Source organism: Ostrea edulis, chromosome 2 (assembly GCF_947568905.1).
Source record: "Ostrea edulis chromosome 2, xbOstEdul1.1, whole genome shotgun sequence".
Lineage (NCBI taxonomy): Eukaryota > Metazoa > Mollusca > Bivalvia > Ostreida > Ostreidae > Ostrea > Ostrea edulis.
Window position 1 is genome coordinate 7,333,902 of NC_079165.1, and position 16,495 is coordinate 7,350,396.

The 16,495-nt window shown below is 33.9% G+C and overlaps 1 protein-coding gene across 1 annotated transcript in view; it reads right to left on the minus strand.

Annotated features, from left to right (window-relative positions):
* Positions 1-325: 325 nt before the first annotated feature.
* The window catches only part of LOC125681172 (latent-transforming growth factor beta-binding protein 2-like), a 56,578-nt gene continuing 40,408 nt past the window's right edge, over positions 326-16,495 (minus strand). Inside the window, exons 19-30 of the mRNA XM_048921133.2 lie at positions 8,548-8,599; positions 7,154-7,179; positions 6,262-6,313; positions 3,579-3,604; positions 3,413-3,464; positions 2,900-2,931; positions 2,587-2,638; positions 1,867-1,889; positions 1,620-1,668; positions 1,092-1,159; positions 954-1,005; positions 326-467 (exon numbers count right to left, since the gene is read on the minus strand). Coding sequence (XP_048777090.2) covers positions 457-467; positions 954-1,005; positions 1,092-1,159; positions 1,620-1,668; positions 1,867-1,889; positions 2,587-2,638; positions 2,900-2,931; positions 3,413-3,464; positions 3,579-3,604; positions 6,262-6,313; positions 7,154-7,179; positions 8,548-8,599 — 495 coding nt within the window. The 3' untranslated portion in view covers positions 326-456. The remainder of the gene's footprint in view (positions 468-953; positions 1,006-1,091; positions 1,160-1,619; positions 1,669-1,866; positions 1,890-2,586; positions 2,639-2,899; positions 2,932-3,412; positions 3,465-3,578; positions 3,605-6,261; positions 6,314-7,153; positions 7,180-8,547; positions 8,600-16,495) is intronic.

Here is a 16,495-nt window from a genome sequence, read left to right on the forward strand (position 1 = left end):
TGGATAGTTCAGTGGTTAAACCACTTAACTAGTAATACAGGGGTCCCGAGCTCGATTGCGGCCTCAAGACCATGAATTTAGAATAGACAGAAGTCAAACTTTGATTTCTTATATTTTAAGCAACATCGAGCACAGATGTTCAACAAATTTCTGGTTTATAAAAAAATTTGAATACAAGCATATTGAAAATTTATTGATGATAATTATTTCAAATGTTAGTCAAATTCGAAATTTATACGCAAGTTTATTCTCAGTTTACGGTCTTCAGGCCCAGTCCAGCCATAAATGATCTTTCCTGGATATACAATATTCGCAAGACAAAATATCAAACGTGCCTACTACTTTATTGGTATCATATATAATAAAAACGTATTCTACAATTGAATTTCTATTCCATTCTGCTTTGTTCTGCTCAAACTCCTTTCCTCCTGTAGCACCGAACTCCTATTTCCGTTTTCACACAATCACTGGAATAATAAAGCATGTGTATCATTGAAGTCGTTGTTTAATCATACTAATATAAGTGGTCAGAGTCCGGCACATGTTAATCATTAGGGAATTTGTCCGCGGAATCTACACAGCAATGAAATCAACACTGTTGTTAAATAAAGTACTATGGATGCATATCATTAAATCCATGGTCATTCTGGATACACTAATATCCTGGAATAGATTACCCTTGTCAGGTTTTATAAAATTGCTATCTGCCATTTATGTTGGTTGGTTGGTTGGTTGTATATTGTTTAACGTCCCGCGCGAGAATTTCCCCTCATATGGAGACATTATATTTGCATAAGCCATTGACATATGAAAGCAGTAGATACTATATTAGAATCAAAACCAAGGAAATATTGATGTCGAAATTATTATGTTGAATATTTAGTGATAGACTGAACATTTCAGATGGAAGAAATCATGGCATATGTGCTCTAAAACTATATGAGACGGCCTACCTTGTATACATTGCCGGCTAATGCACTCGTGTCCCCTCGGGCATTGACGACCCTAAATATAAATCAGTATAAAAAACAATTACAAAAATATTCTCGGTAAATTCAATAAGCACTTGATGACGTGTAAAACTTGCTTACGTTTCGACATCCGCTATGATGATCATGACCATGCGGGAGATAAGGAGGAGGAGGGGGAGGAGGAAGTCCTAAGAGAAAATATCAATTGAGCAATTAAGACAGTGAACAAAATATGTTTATCCATAAAACTATTCGATTATATTTCATATGACAACGAATGTCTAACCTCTTCTGCAGCAGTGGTAACAAAGTACAATTAATCTCGAAACTCCTTTTACGTGTAAAAGGAAAACAATCCCTTTTTAAAAACTGTCGAAATAAAGAACTGTTTTTCTTATAAAAGGTATATGTTCTGAGTGGCCTTGAGTTTTCCAAAATGACCTTGAAAGACCTTGGTCCAAATGTCTAAAGGAACATTTGTGATCAATTTCAGATGAAAGGGTTAGGATATATGAGTTCGGACAGACTATTCACTAACAAAATTTTCCGGGGAGCATGAACAAAATAGCAGAAACGTTGCCAATGACCTTAACGGTAACCTTAACTGTAATCATCTAATTAAAACAATTTCACCTGAAATATACTTACTCTCTGAGCATTTTCCTAAACGACAGTCTTGTCCAATCGGACATCGTCTCTGTGAATGAAATTTATGGTGTATACAAACATGTTTTGTAAACTGTAATTTGCCAGGAGACTATAACTGCTAAAGGGTCAGAAAATGTAGGAACACTTGTGCAAGTTTAAGGATTTTTTAAAAATAGCATAATATTTTCATTGGTACGCAGATTCAAACAAATTACAAAATAACTTCTAATGTATAAACTGCACTCACGTTTGGTCCGCATTCCGGTTCATCTTTACATTAAAAAGAAAAGAGAAACACGGTTTGAACGTTACATCTGTCAATCACATTGATTATCTGTGTTTATTAAAGGTTGCCCCGCCCTCATGTGACTTATCAATGTTAATGGTTAAAAAACATGTATCAGTTTCCACTTAATCTACTTTATTTTAATCACTATCAAAAATGTGTTTGTTGCCATCTTTTAGAGATATCAGACATGCTTACACAAAAGTATACGGCATCACCAGAAACTCGCAAAACAAGAATATTAATCAGCATTATATAAATAGGATGAATTAACAAAATATTAATGCCAACAGTATATTTAAATGTCATGCATACATAAGAATTGAAAGTGGATATCAGAGACATTATTGTATAATAGAGAGCTAAAATAACAGCATGGGAGTTATTGCCCCTGATATATGTAACACTTTTATGATAGAGAACGAAAATGTAAGTAAACTTGTCAAATAGTTTACCAACATTTTATTGTACCAAGTGAATAAAATTCCTCAAAGATGTAGTTCTATCATGCACACACTTAATTTAAATAAGGATTTTGCATACATGAGGATGGAGCTACCTTAAAAACGTGCATCTTTTATTTCGTCTTTCCAGTGGTGCTAATTTAAATATACATGTATACACACAGTTATTCTGTTTCTTAACATAGAGTATCACCATACATCTTCCAGTCACGCTTACCACTAGGTACACATCGGTAGTTCACACAGCTGTAACCTCTCCCGCAGTAGGTCTGTATCAAGGATATGACAAGATGTAATATATTAATGAAAAACAAAATGGTCTTTAAAGCAGTGACATCAAAACAGACTCTCCATCATTTATACACACATACACAATGTTCACAGATATTTCGTTGCTGTATCATTCAGAAACTTCAAAACTAGAGACTAATTTAACTTCCATGTCCCAACGAAACAAACAAATCATTTTATTAATTAGTTTCTTAACAAAAATTAACGTTTATTGCTCACATATGTTTATATATACTTACACCACGATTGGGATCACAGACATCACTACCGACTGAAAAATATAAAAGTTTCAAACCTTACTGAAGTTTTAGATATCATAACTCCACATTTAATTCATAAGCGAACAACAAATAAAAAGAGATTAAATGTTCAAAACGAAAACCCAGCGATGGTACTATTTTTTAAACATGGTAAAAGTTGATGCCACTGAAAGGCAATTCTACAATGTACATGCGCTCTCTCAATAAGATCCATTGGATTGCAGGTACTCTTATATGTGCATCACACCGAATGTAATGATATAATCTGATATTTAGATTTTGTTATCACGGGTGATTATTTACACGTGATTCCACATGACATATTTCTCTGTATTAAACCCCAAATCAGTTTTGCCATTTGCATTGTCATCTCCACGACACTGTTGATCATGAAATCGCCAATAATCTCACTTCATTTTAGTAGCCTTCCATTGTGATTGCAAATGGAAAGCTTCCAATAATCTGGAGAAAATACTGATTACATCTACCTACCATTTTCACAATATCCACGTCTGCAGGTTTGGCCGAAAGGGCAAAGTTTCCACTGTAATTGATATAGCGTTAATATGATGAGTGACAGTACTATTAAAAGCGTTCTGAAGTCTTCACAGATTTATCTTATCAATTATTGCATTAAATTATAAAAGTGTCTACTAACCTCATTACACGTGGTTTGAGAGGAACCTTGAAATTGAATAAAAAAAATAAAAATTAATGCTAAATTACAAACTAATCCCAAAATTTATTTTACACGTGTATATTGATTCGGGTAGCAGTAATATGGAAAGAATAGTTTATGAATATGAAAACACCACTCGTCCTGTTAAAGTTCAGTATATTTCACGATTACATCAAACATTTAAAGGGACTGGTAACGTTTTTCAAAAGAAACAATTTTCATTCTTGATGTTAAAAATTAAAAATATAACTCATTTAATGTTGACAATCAAAATTTAGACCGTTTGAATGCAAGGATAAGAGGAATATTTTAGCTTTGATTCTGTGTTATGTAAATAAAGACTCGAGTCTTTTTACGTAAACAAACAAACCTATGAAACGTTAATTTTGTAATTCAAAGCATCTTCATTTAGTACAATCACAACTTTTAACTTATTATTGTTAATAGACAAAACGTCGTCGATATATGTAAATGTCGAATTGAAGGCCACAGCAAGAGATTTTTTCTTCTCAGGGAATTTTAACAGACTGATCACCAAAGACCACAAAGATATTGTCAATGAGGAACTCTAGCATATTTTTTATTTCAACTTCATAGTACTTGTAAGTGGAATCAGAGTGGTGTTTAGCAAAGTAAGTTTTTGGATGACTGATCACTAGATATGAATATTTCCTTTTTTGTTGAAGAAGCAACTGTATATTATGTCCAAAAAGTCTAGTCTTTGATTTATCGTGAGGAATGGTCGTGTATAGTGTTGAAAAGACATAGGTTTTGATGTCATTGATTTGGGAAAAGTTTTGCAATTTCAAGTTTACTAAACGTTCTTTAGAATTTTTTTAGAATCCACATTTGATTAACACCACTTCTGGCATATGTAGTCGCACAGTAAGTTTGAAGTTTCTCTTTCACAGCAGTTAATATTTTCGTGAGGAGCAACGATAGGAGCTTGGTAGAGTACTTACTGGGTCCAGCAATGTATCTTTGTTTGTAAGGGTTTTTATGTAGTTTAGGAATCCAGTATAGGTACGGTAACTCATATTCATTCGACACATTGACTGAGATATTAAATGTGTCTAAAACTGAAGCATGGTTTTGAAATATTTCATGTTTTGAGGGGGCAGTTGGAGTATAAGTACGATTACCAAAAGTGGAATTAATGCCAAGTTCGTTTAAAATACAGTTGTAATATGCAGTTGTAATAATGAGCCTTACAAACAAAGACGATGTTGTTACTAGCTTTGTCAGTTGGAACTAAAACATATTCCTCATATAACCTATCTTATTTTTTATCACTTCTGGTTCACTAAACACAGAAGTATAGATGGTACGTACTTTTGTTTTCATATGTCTAATGCGGGATTTTAATATTCCTCTTATGCTTTTAACCCATTCTGACAATGCATCAAGTTCTTCTTTTTCATATTTAGCCCATCAACTGGCATAATCTTCAACAGAATTCACAATAGAGATGAAGTTCTGTCGCCAATTAAAAGATCGAGGTTCTCTGTATTTAGGACCTTTTAGAATAAGTGATTTGAGATCCTCGTTTTCAACTATATCAACATCACCAGTAATGGCATGTCCACCTGGACTATAGTTGAAAGGAGACGAAGAACAAGAACACGTTGGTGGATTACGTATAAGATGGTGTATATCTAGGCACTGCAAAGTTTGTTTATAATTAAAAAGTTTGGATACAGTAGTAGAAGTATAGCTGTAGGAAATACAAGGTGTAGAAGTGAACTAGATATATGTTGGAATACAAGACTGAACTCTTTTATGACGACGAATGTTGCTTATATTCCTTTGTTTGTAAATTTGAGCTTAAGGAACTGGCGGCATGATTTGGAAGGAATAATAATTAACTTGGGTCAATATCCATTTATTTTGAAAACTTCGTCAACAATAAGACACCTCAATCTTTGTTTTCAAAACAAATAATAAACTCTCTATAATGAGCCTCTGTCATGATGAATAACCTCATTCTTTGTGAAACCCTCTAAACATATTAGACTAGATTTTGATAATTTAAAGTGAGAAACAAAATTTGGAGGGAAATCTTTAATTGGAATGTTAAAATATTTACGACATGTTTTATTGTCAAAATTACTTACAATACAACATTAATTAAAATGTTGATTAAAAGACTTATATAAATTGAAATATAATTTTTTAACTCCTAGAAATGTTATTTATTTTCAAAATGAAATATGGTATGTTTGTGTTTTTTGTTCTTGTTTTTTTTTTCTAAGCATTTTTCTTATGAATCATCCTTTCGGTCTCTGATCTGGTTTGCATGCTTGTAAGCTGTGCATCCGATACAGATGTTGTCTTTCTAACAAATATGACACTGCTTTATTTGAAGCATTTGCAAATAACTCTTAAGATTTTTGAAAGGCATTTACAATTGTAATGTAATAAGTCAAAATTGGATTTCATTGCTACATATGTACATTCTAAAATATTCCTTGCACTTCTTATGCCAAAAATTTCGAAATCAAAAGAAAACCTGAAAATTACATTTAGTGTATTCCTAAATCTTAATCTGTAATCAGGTGAAACACATTTCAAGTACGAATGCATGATTGTAAATGAATTTGCACGGTTTTGCGCAGTCACAATGTCATAAATTGACTAATTATCAAACAAAATTAATAAATACCTGGTTGGCAATACCCATGTTGACATCTATAACCAATATTACATGGAGTATGCTAATAAAAGAAAAATACCAGCTATATCAATGGTATATGAATACAACAAATTAGAGAAAAATATCTTAACTAAATGAACTAGATATGAAGATACATATGATCACTAAAAATGTCATTCAATCAGAACGAATAGTAAAACAATTACTATAAAAGGTGTCACAACTCAATGATATTAACTACAATAGCAATGAATTCGGGTTTGTTGAAAGTCTTGATATCTACCATGTGATGAGAAGTACCTGTCGTCTAACACTAAACATGTGACAATACAATGCATTTGTACGGATATGAAAGGTGAAGATAACGAACAGTGATCAACCCCAATCTAAGATTCTTCTATGTGTAAAACTTTGGGTGGAATACCTTAATGAAATGCAAATGGATAGGGAGAACATGTCTCTACAATGTGTCCAGAACGAAGACTTTGGACGAGCTTTATGTTAGCAAACCAACAGATTTAGGGGAAACTGATATACATTGTACTATATTTCACAAGAAGACAAAACCGTAGAATGTAAAACTTATACGGTACCAATTTTGATGCACCAGATGCGCATTTCGACAAATAATGTCTCTTCAGTGATGCTCAACCGAAATGTTTGAAATCCGAAATAACTATGAAGTTTTAGATCTAAATATAGCCAAAAACAGCGTGCCAAACAAGTGGAGCCAAATTCGTCCAAGGATAAGAGCTATGCATGAGGGAGATAATCCTTAATTTTGAAATGAATTTCTAAATTTTATAACAGCAATTAAATATACATCCGTATTTTCAAGAATGTATATGCTACGTTTTAAATCTGGTGTAAACATGCATTAGCGCATATAACGTTTACTTACTCTGTCACATCGTTGTTGCTGCTGACCTATAATTTATAAAGAAACATTATTGATATTTCCAGTAATAAAAGCTAGAAAGGTTATATTTTATGAAATGTATAAATGTTAATTTCCATCCCATTCATCAAACTTTTTGTATCTCATGTCTCACAATTTGAATACCTTTCATTTGATTTTTCAAAAATCAATCTTGTCATGTTATGTTAATATTAAAAGGCCTTCATTCGAAAGAAGCCACGTGGCTTTAATGATGGCATATACATTATATATCTACTATACTTCTGATATAAAATAACTGAAACAGTTTTCCTTTTTACCCTTAAGTATGTATAACACAATGTAAGATTAGGTCTGTGATATTATTCCCGAATAACCAGATCTTTATACTGTGTGGCATACCATACATTTACAGAAGTGCAAATTATGAAATTTATCATTTTTGGGATCTGAGCGTGGTTCAATGTCCCTTGGTTATCACGCACTGTGCGCATGAATATATTGTAAAGGGCACTGGAATGGGCCCCTTTACATCCTCGGTTTATTTGAAATAACGCATATCCCATAAAACGTTCTCTAACCAATATAAACATATATTTAAAAACTAAACTTTAAAATAAAGAGAGCTTATCTCAAATTATGAGGACTATAAAACCAGATATGTACGATTTACAAAATGATCGGAAAAGAAATATTCACATGAGTTGGGTTTTTTATACAGCGCACTAGGCACTAGAACGAGTTCATTGTTGACAAGAGGAGCTACAGGTTAAGACATATTCCATAGCACACCTGAATATCTAGATGATTATAGTAAATAAATAATAATGAAAATTCAATGAACCATCACGTGCGCAAAAGGAGTACATTCTATACTGTGATTAATTATTACAGCCGTAAACACATACGATGGTTGGTGATATCAATAATTAGGCATGGTTTCTTTCCTTTCAGATACAAATTAGGCAAAAATAAATTTCTACTTGTTATCATAATGAATTACTTAGTCGGAATCAACTTCATGTGATATAATCATAGATATTTAAGATACTCAGGTAAGACAACTGTTACGTGTCATTGGTTCCAATCAGTGTTTTGTTATTTATTCCATTTCATTTAGAAAGTAATAAATGACTTTTAAAGGAGAATACACTTTATCGTGTACAAACGATTTCGTTACAAGGAAATTAGTATGGAATCTAAAACCTCTCGATACAAAACTCTTACTAGTAGTGATACAAAGTTTATGTACATTGGCAGGAGATAATTATTTCAATGACAGGAGGGAAGTATTGATATACGTACTTACTTCAAAGGAGAAACAAGTTCTAACATATATATGTACATCTCTTACATATGATCTATAAATAAAACTCTCTCATCCAAATTCCTCTTACGTGGCTCGCAATATCCATTGTGGCACCGTTCGTCAGGTCGACAGTCGGAACTCTACAGTTAAAAATTCAAGAGATCAATTAGATTTGAAGAACTAGATTCACGAATGCAGGATTCAAAATTTAAAATATCTATAGATTATCAACAAGAAGCCCATGGGCCGCATCGTTCACCTGAGTCACCTTGGCCCATATCTGAAGACTTCCCATATATATTTGCATGCAAGACCTTAGTCCCTATTGTGACCCCAACCTACCCATGCCACGGAGGCCATGATTTGAACAAACTTGAATCTGCACTATATCAGAAAGTTTTCATGTAAATGTCAAATTCTTTGGCCCAATGGTTCTTGATAAGAATATTTAAAAAAAACTTTAATCTACACTTTGTCAGGAAGCTTTCATGTAAATGTCAACTCTTCTGGTCCATTAGTTCTTGAAAAGAATATTTTAAAGATTTTCACTATTTATTCCCATGTAAAACTTTAGTCCCTATTGTGACCCCAAACTACCCTGGAGGTCATGATTTTTACAAACTTGAATCTGCACTGTATCAGAAAGCTTTCAAGTAAATCATAACTCTTCTGGCTCATTGGTTCGTGAGAAGAAGATTTTTAAAGATTTTCCTTTTATATTTCAATGTAAGACTTTGATTCCCTATTATGGTCCCAACCTACTTCTAGGGACCATGATTTGAACAAACCTGAATCTGCACTATGTCAGAAAGTTTTCATGTAAATATCAGCTCTTCTGACTCATTGGTTCTTGGGGAGAATACTTTCCCTATATATTTCTATGTAAAACTTTGATCCCCTATTGTGGTCCCATCCTACCCCCGGGGGCCATGATTTGAACAAACTTGATTCTGCACTATGTCAGGAGGCTTTTATGTAAATGTCAGCTCCTCTGGCCCAGTGGTTCTTACGAAGAAGATCTTTAAATGACTCTACCCTAATTTTGCATTTTTGTGATTATCTCCCCTTTGAAGGGGATATGCCCCTTCATTTGAAAACACACTTGAAAGCCCTTAACCCAAGGATGCTTTGTGCCAACTTTGGTTGAAATTGACCCAGTGATTCTGAAGATGAAAATTTGAAACGTTTACAACGACGACACCGATGACGACAGACAACGGACAAAGTTTGATCAGAAAAGCTCACTTGAGTCTTCAGCTCAGGTGAGCTAAAAAGGATTCAACTATTTGCTAATTATGATGTCATTCTACGGTTGACTTTTGCGTTTATTTAGAGTTGGTCCTCAGTACCCCTTGCTTGTCGTAAGAGACGGCTAATTGGGGCGGTCCTTTGGATGAGACCGCAAAACAAAAAAGAGGCCTATTGTCACAAAAGGTGTGGCACGACAAAGATTCCTCCCTGCTCAAAGCCTACAAGCGGCGAGCATATGTCTGAAATTTACAACCATTGACCGGCAATGGTGACGTCTCCGTATGTGAAAATTCTCGAGACGGACGTTAAACAGTATACAACCAACCAACCACCACCTCCATATATTTCTTTTGATACCTTCAGCATTTTAAACGTCCTTAAACACAAACTGTTTATTACATTCGTGGATCTACGAGATGTTTGATTTGAATATTATGATAACGTTTACAAAATATTCCCTTTATTCCCATAAATTAACTATTGGATGGTTTTGATTGTAAAATTTGTTTTACCACTGTGTTTGAATTTTTCACTCATTTTGAGACGTCTCAAACTACAACTTTGGACCTAACCAGGGTGTCTAGGACCGTAGCGGTGAGAGTTCTTAATCGCGTCACACTTGTGACGCGTGGCCTGAGACATTAAGGTCTCATTCAAAAGACCCTTGACTAAATACCAAGTGTTTGTTGAAGTGTAAAATATTTATTAACCATAGATAGATTGAAAACTTGTCTCTACATTTATGTGGGAAAATCAACATGATCTGGTATTTCATATCGCTGTGCATAAAGTTAACAGGACCGAATTTACCATGACATTAATAAACGTAGTCCTTTAAAAAATACCCCAAAAACCATTCATTCAAATTATAATTCCAGTTCCTCCGCAACACACCACTTTGTATGGTGTTGTACATCCCATTCGAGATTTTTTTCATTTGTAGATCCGCCACCAGCTGTTGTTGACGTAACACAGATGTTGACCTATACAAGGATTTTAAGTCTGTGGTAGCGTCTGTTCTTTGTCGTGCGAGCGCCTACTGTTACATGTGATCGAAGGACATACGCCCTAATGTTAGGTGCTTGGCAAAGGGACAGTCTCTACAGGTATATGTAAAATGTCTAGTTTGATGCGGCATGGGGAATCGAACCCAGGACTTCACGTTTGCGATACAAACGCTTTAATCGCTAGGCATATTTAAAACGTTACTGGGTCATAACTTGTTGCAATTGCACTTTTAATTCACCTGAGACAAAGGCTGGAGTGAACTTTTCTGATCAAGATTTGTCCGTCGGTGGTGTAAACTTTTCATAATTTTATCTTCTCCAGAATCATAAGTTCAATTTCAACCAAACTTGGTATAAATATCCTTAATATGTAAAGGGAATTCAAATGTTTAAATGAAAGACTCCTTTCAGTGGGATATAATCAAGAAAAGGCAAAAAATAGGATGGGATCATTATGATGATATATTGGATGTATATATCACAGAACGAAATCAGGCAATGTATTAGCACACTGAAGAATGACAAATCAGGTGGTGTACGTGACATTGTTAACGAGTATATAAAACCATCCATTGATTATACGATGCCAATTTATGTGAAACTATTTAACATTGTATTGGATACAGGTATACTCCCTGAGGTGTGGTTGATAGTTACAATTGTACCAATTTATATAAACAAGGGCCTTCATACCTGTCCGTCTAATTAAAGGCCTATTACTTTATTAAGTTAAATTGTCTCGGTAAATTATTTACATCAATTATCTAAAAAAGAATGCATGTCTTCTCTGATATGTATAAAGTTTTATATGAAAATCAAGCTGGATTTAGAGCAAAATACTCTACTCTTGATCACGTTTTTACTTTACATTGTTTAATTAATAGACTTATATCAAATGGACAAAAAGAAACTGTATTGTGCTTTTATAGATTTTAAGGCAATATTTGGCAATGTATGCAGGGTTGGACTGTGGAAGAAAATGTTAAAGTATGAATTCTCAGGGAAATGTTTCAAAGTTATTTTTAGCATGTACAATGAAGGTAAATCTCGGATCAAATCCAAAAATGCATGTTCAAACCTTTTCGCATGTAATGTTGGCGTGAGACAACGTGAAAACCTCTCACCATTAATTTGTTTTTGCTCTATTCTTAAATGATTTTGAAGAATTTCTTCAAATGATGTCAATGGGCTGCCTACCTTACAAATGAAATGGGAAACGAATTGATTGATTGATTGTATCTTGCTTAACGTCTCTCTCGAGAATTTTTCACTTATATGGAGACGTCACCAAGACCGGTGAAAGGCTTCAAATTTAGGCTATTGCTCGGCGCTTACGGCCATTGAGCAGTGAGGGTTCTCTAGCGTGCCACACCTACTGCGACACGGGACATCTGTTTTAAGGTCATCTCCGGGGACCCGTGATATTCACACATTTGGCGATGGAACTGTCAATACCTGTTTTAACGACTTAGGGCTGTCGCGGCCGGGATTCGAACCCCGGCCTTCCGCACGCGGGGCGAACGCTATAATCTCCAGGGCACCGCGGCGGACTTGTATATCAAAATATTGTATGTAGACGACACGGTACTTGTTGCTGAATCTAAAAATGAATTACAAACATATCTTGATACTTTTTTACTATATTGTAACACCTGTAAATTTCAGGTAAACATTGATAAAACTAAATTCATGATTTTTTTTTTTTCAAGAGATCGCTGTTATTGAAAACTTTTATTTTGAAGGAAGGGACGTTGAAATTGTGAGCCACTTTAAATATTTGGGTGTTTTTTCAAGAACTGGCCCCTTTATAGAAATGATAAAATATATACAGAATAGACCCATTAGGGCAACGTATTCAATATTAAGCAAAGGTCGTGATATTAATTTTACAAGAGAAGATCATTCACACTTATTTGACAAAATTGTTGTTCCTATCCTTCTATATGGATGTGAAATGTGGGGTTTGGAAACAATGAAATTATTGAAAAGATACACTTAGAGTTTTATAGATTGTTATTACATGTCAAGCCATCCACTCCAAATTATATGCTTTATGGTGAGTTAAGTCTACCACCATTACATTTACATATACAATCACGAATTGTTAGTTTTTGGTGTCGGATGATGCATGGCAAAAATGAAAAATATTGTTATTTGTTATATAAATTTCTTGTACATAAATTTCACAAGGGATGTCAACCAATATGCTTTTTTTTTTATTTAAAGAAAATATTAGATGACTGTGATATGTCTAATGTATTGTATATTGTTGACAAAATGAATACTAACTGGATTATCTGTCATGTTAAACAAAGATTGAAAGATCAGTTTATTCAAGACTGGGTATCTCAAAGTAACGCATCTTCTAAAGGTATAACTCGCAGACTTTTTACAAATCTTATTTTTAAATGTCAAGAATATATATTGTCAAATATTTCAATACATAAACAACGTATATTAACCAGGTTTAGAACCACAAATCATAAATTACCCATAGAAACGGGAAGGTGGCTAGATATAGATCGAAATCTAAAGAAAATGTCATACAATATAATTTTTGCAGTTCTGATATTGGAGATGAGATGCATTATATTCTTATGTGTCCTGCGTTAAATGATATTAGGCGACATTATATACCAGAAATATTTCACACTAGACCTAATGTTATAAAATTTCATAATCTCTTTACAACCAAAAAGGAAAAATTACTTTTAAAATTGTGTAAATACATACGATTAATTACCGAGAGAATAAACCCCCGGGTTAAATGTATATACAGTCTGCTCCAGAATTATTGAAATTCAGGGGACCGACCTGAATTGTTCATTATATCCAAAGTTCAATATAACAAATGTTGAACTATATAAATATTGCTACTGGGGGGTTATTTTAACTTCAATATAACAAATAGTTCAATATCACCAACTTTAATATAAGTGGAGTGGACTGCATAGTCTATTATTGTACTTATTCATTATCAAGATTGTTGATTTCATTGCCTTTGGGGATAGTTAAGTGAAGCTTTTAACTCAGGTGAGCAATAAGGCCTGTGGGCCTCTTATTACATTTTATTTTTCAGTATTTATAGACATAGGCACTGGTAATTAATATCAGATATAAATTAACTTATTATATCAGAGTATTGTATGAAAGAGTAAACCCTCTGGGTTAAATGTATATGTAATCTATTATTATAATTGTATTTATTTATTATCAAGATTGTGATATATATTTATATGAATTACTTGTGCATGTTTCAATATTGTTTTTGAATGCTTGTTTAATACGTTCTCTATGCTGTGTTGACAGCGAAAGAGAAAAATAAAACTTGATAACACAGTTTATGTGGGGCTAGTTGTATTCGGCGCGCCCGTGCGTCATAATTTTTTCTGAGGAAAATTTTAATCGTACTTAACGGGCTCGATATTACACCAGAAGTCGCACGTGATGGGGTCCCAATAGAGGTAGTTAATATATACATATGCACTTGAAGCATTGAATATGCGACACCCCCCCCCACCCACCCCCCCCCCCCCCCCACCTTATTATTTTTTTTCTGATCCGGGATGTACACACGCTTTTGTTTTTTCATGATATGTAAATATGAATAAATTTTTCGTCTCTGAACTCTGTATGAGTAGAAATCAGCAATTACAGAAAGAATATAATAATTGATAACGAGATTTTTACTAATACCTAACAGAGACGAAAATAGAAATTTTCGATAATCTTTCATGTATATTTAAAAAAAAAACTTTAGTAAAAAGAAAATAGATGTGTTGATCCTTAATCAGAAAAAATAAAGTTTGGTGGTGTATGATCCATGCCCCAAAACCTGTGATTTATCATGAATTCATTCTAACAAAATGTACATCAATCCATTTTCATACAGTGCACATACTGGCCAGTTTATCTGAAATTTTATAACCCCTCCTGAATATTATATCAAGTACCATATAGGGTCTTATATACATGGTTTCGATTTGGTGTGACATTTGAAGATATTGTGTTGAAGGAACGAAAGGGTGATGGGGTTTTGGCTTCAACTCAAGTGAGCTCAGGCGAGCGTTAAGGTAGATGAATTGAAATAATATCCATAATTTGAGTATGAATTATGTACATGACAAAAGTCTTATGACTGATTAATACATGTATAAGACTACAATTGTGATTTTTCATATCAATATACACAGTATAACGCAATATATATACATCTCAATTTTAAAACTTAAACGGCTACAGGATACGTTTTTAACATCATTATTTTACTTTGAAAAAGCCTTGTCTAGAGCTTGAAATATTCTTCGAACTTTTTGATTGGGCTCGATATTCGTTTTAGTTATATGTCCGTACAAAATCAAGCGATAAAGCCAAAAAGTTGAGAAAATCAAGATCATTGGAGTGTTTATTACCACAGCAAAATTCTACAGGAAAACATTGACCACGATTTACACGCGGGCGTGCCGAATACAACTAGTCCTATGTGGCGTATGCTTTTAAGGCAATTGCTATCTATGCGTTATTAATTTTGATATATATGTGAACTGTGCTATTTACATGAAAAAGTCTATAACTTTGCTGCAGTGGGTGATAAATCAATTATCGGTAGATACCAATTATTGCCACCTGGCGTATTCAGCTGACGTACGTGATGAGGAAAATGTTTAAAGGTGGGATTTGTAAGTGAAAATAGTCTTGAAATTAATACATTTTCCGTCTATATATCATTCACACTAAATACGATCAAACGTGACGAAAAATGAGTCCATTGTATGATGGAAGGCGTCATGCAAAACAATCTTGCCAACAGATAACACATTCGCAGATAATTTTTCATAACGCGTTTTATTCAATTAACAATCGCATAGATGGAAGGTGAAGATAACGAACAGTGATTAAAGTCATAACTCCTATAAGCAATACAAAATAGAAAGTTGGGCAACCACGGATCCCTGGACATACCAGAGGAATAGAAATCATTTAATGCTTAAACATTGTATCCTCGTGGTTCTTAAATAATATCTTAAATACCTTTCACATAAATTCTATGTTAATCCGATTTTGGCCCAGGCCTAAGTTCAAGATTTGACTTTGAATATTCATTATCATTACCGGTCACGGTAACCACAGGGGCTCGTCACGAAATTGTTATCTTATTGAAATTTGACATTCTATATCTACACAAGGGAGGAATCCGGAATCCCAAAAAATAGTTAACTCAAATTTCATTCGTCTCTTTTTATATTTCAAGGACGTTAAATCTAGCCAGCCCGGTCTCGATCGATCGAGTAAAGATAATAGTTTGTATAAATACCTAATATCTGTTTGCACCGGCAATTAAGAAGAAGAAATGCATTTTCTGTCGTTTTGTAACCACAGGAACTTTTCCTCGATCACCCAAAATAGAAATTTGAGTTAGGGATTCCGGATTCCTCCCTTGTGTGAATATAGAATAGACGATGTAAAATTTCAATAAGACAACAATTTTGTGACGAGCCCCTGTGTGTTTACCCAGTTGTAGAGTATTCGTTTCGTAACCGGCAGACCGTGAGTTCGAGTCCCGTCCGTACCATGACCGCGCCAAATCGTGGATTTAACATAGTTAGTCATTGCGCCTTCGCCAAACGCTAGGCATTTAGAAGTCTTTCGGATTAGACCTTAGAATAGAGGCATTATGTCTCAGCAGGTGTTAGTACATGTGACGTCTCAATATGAGTGACAAGATTTAACAAAATTTAATGTTTTCTACGTATTATCGTGTATGATTTTAATCCATAA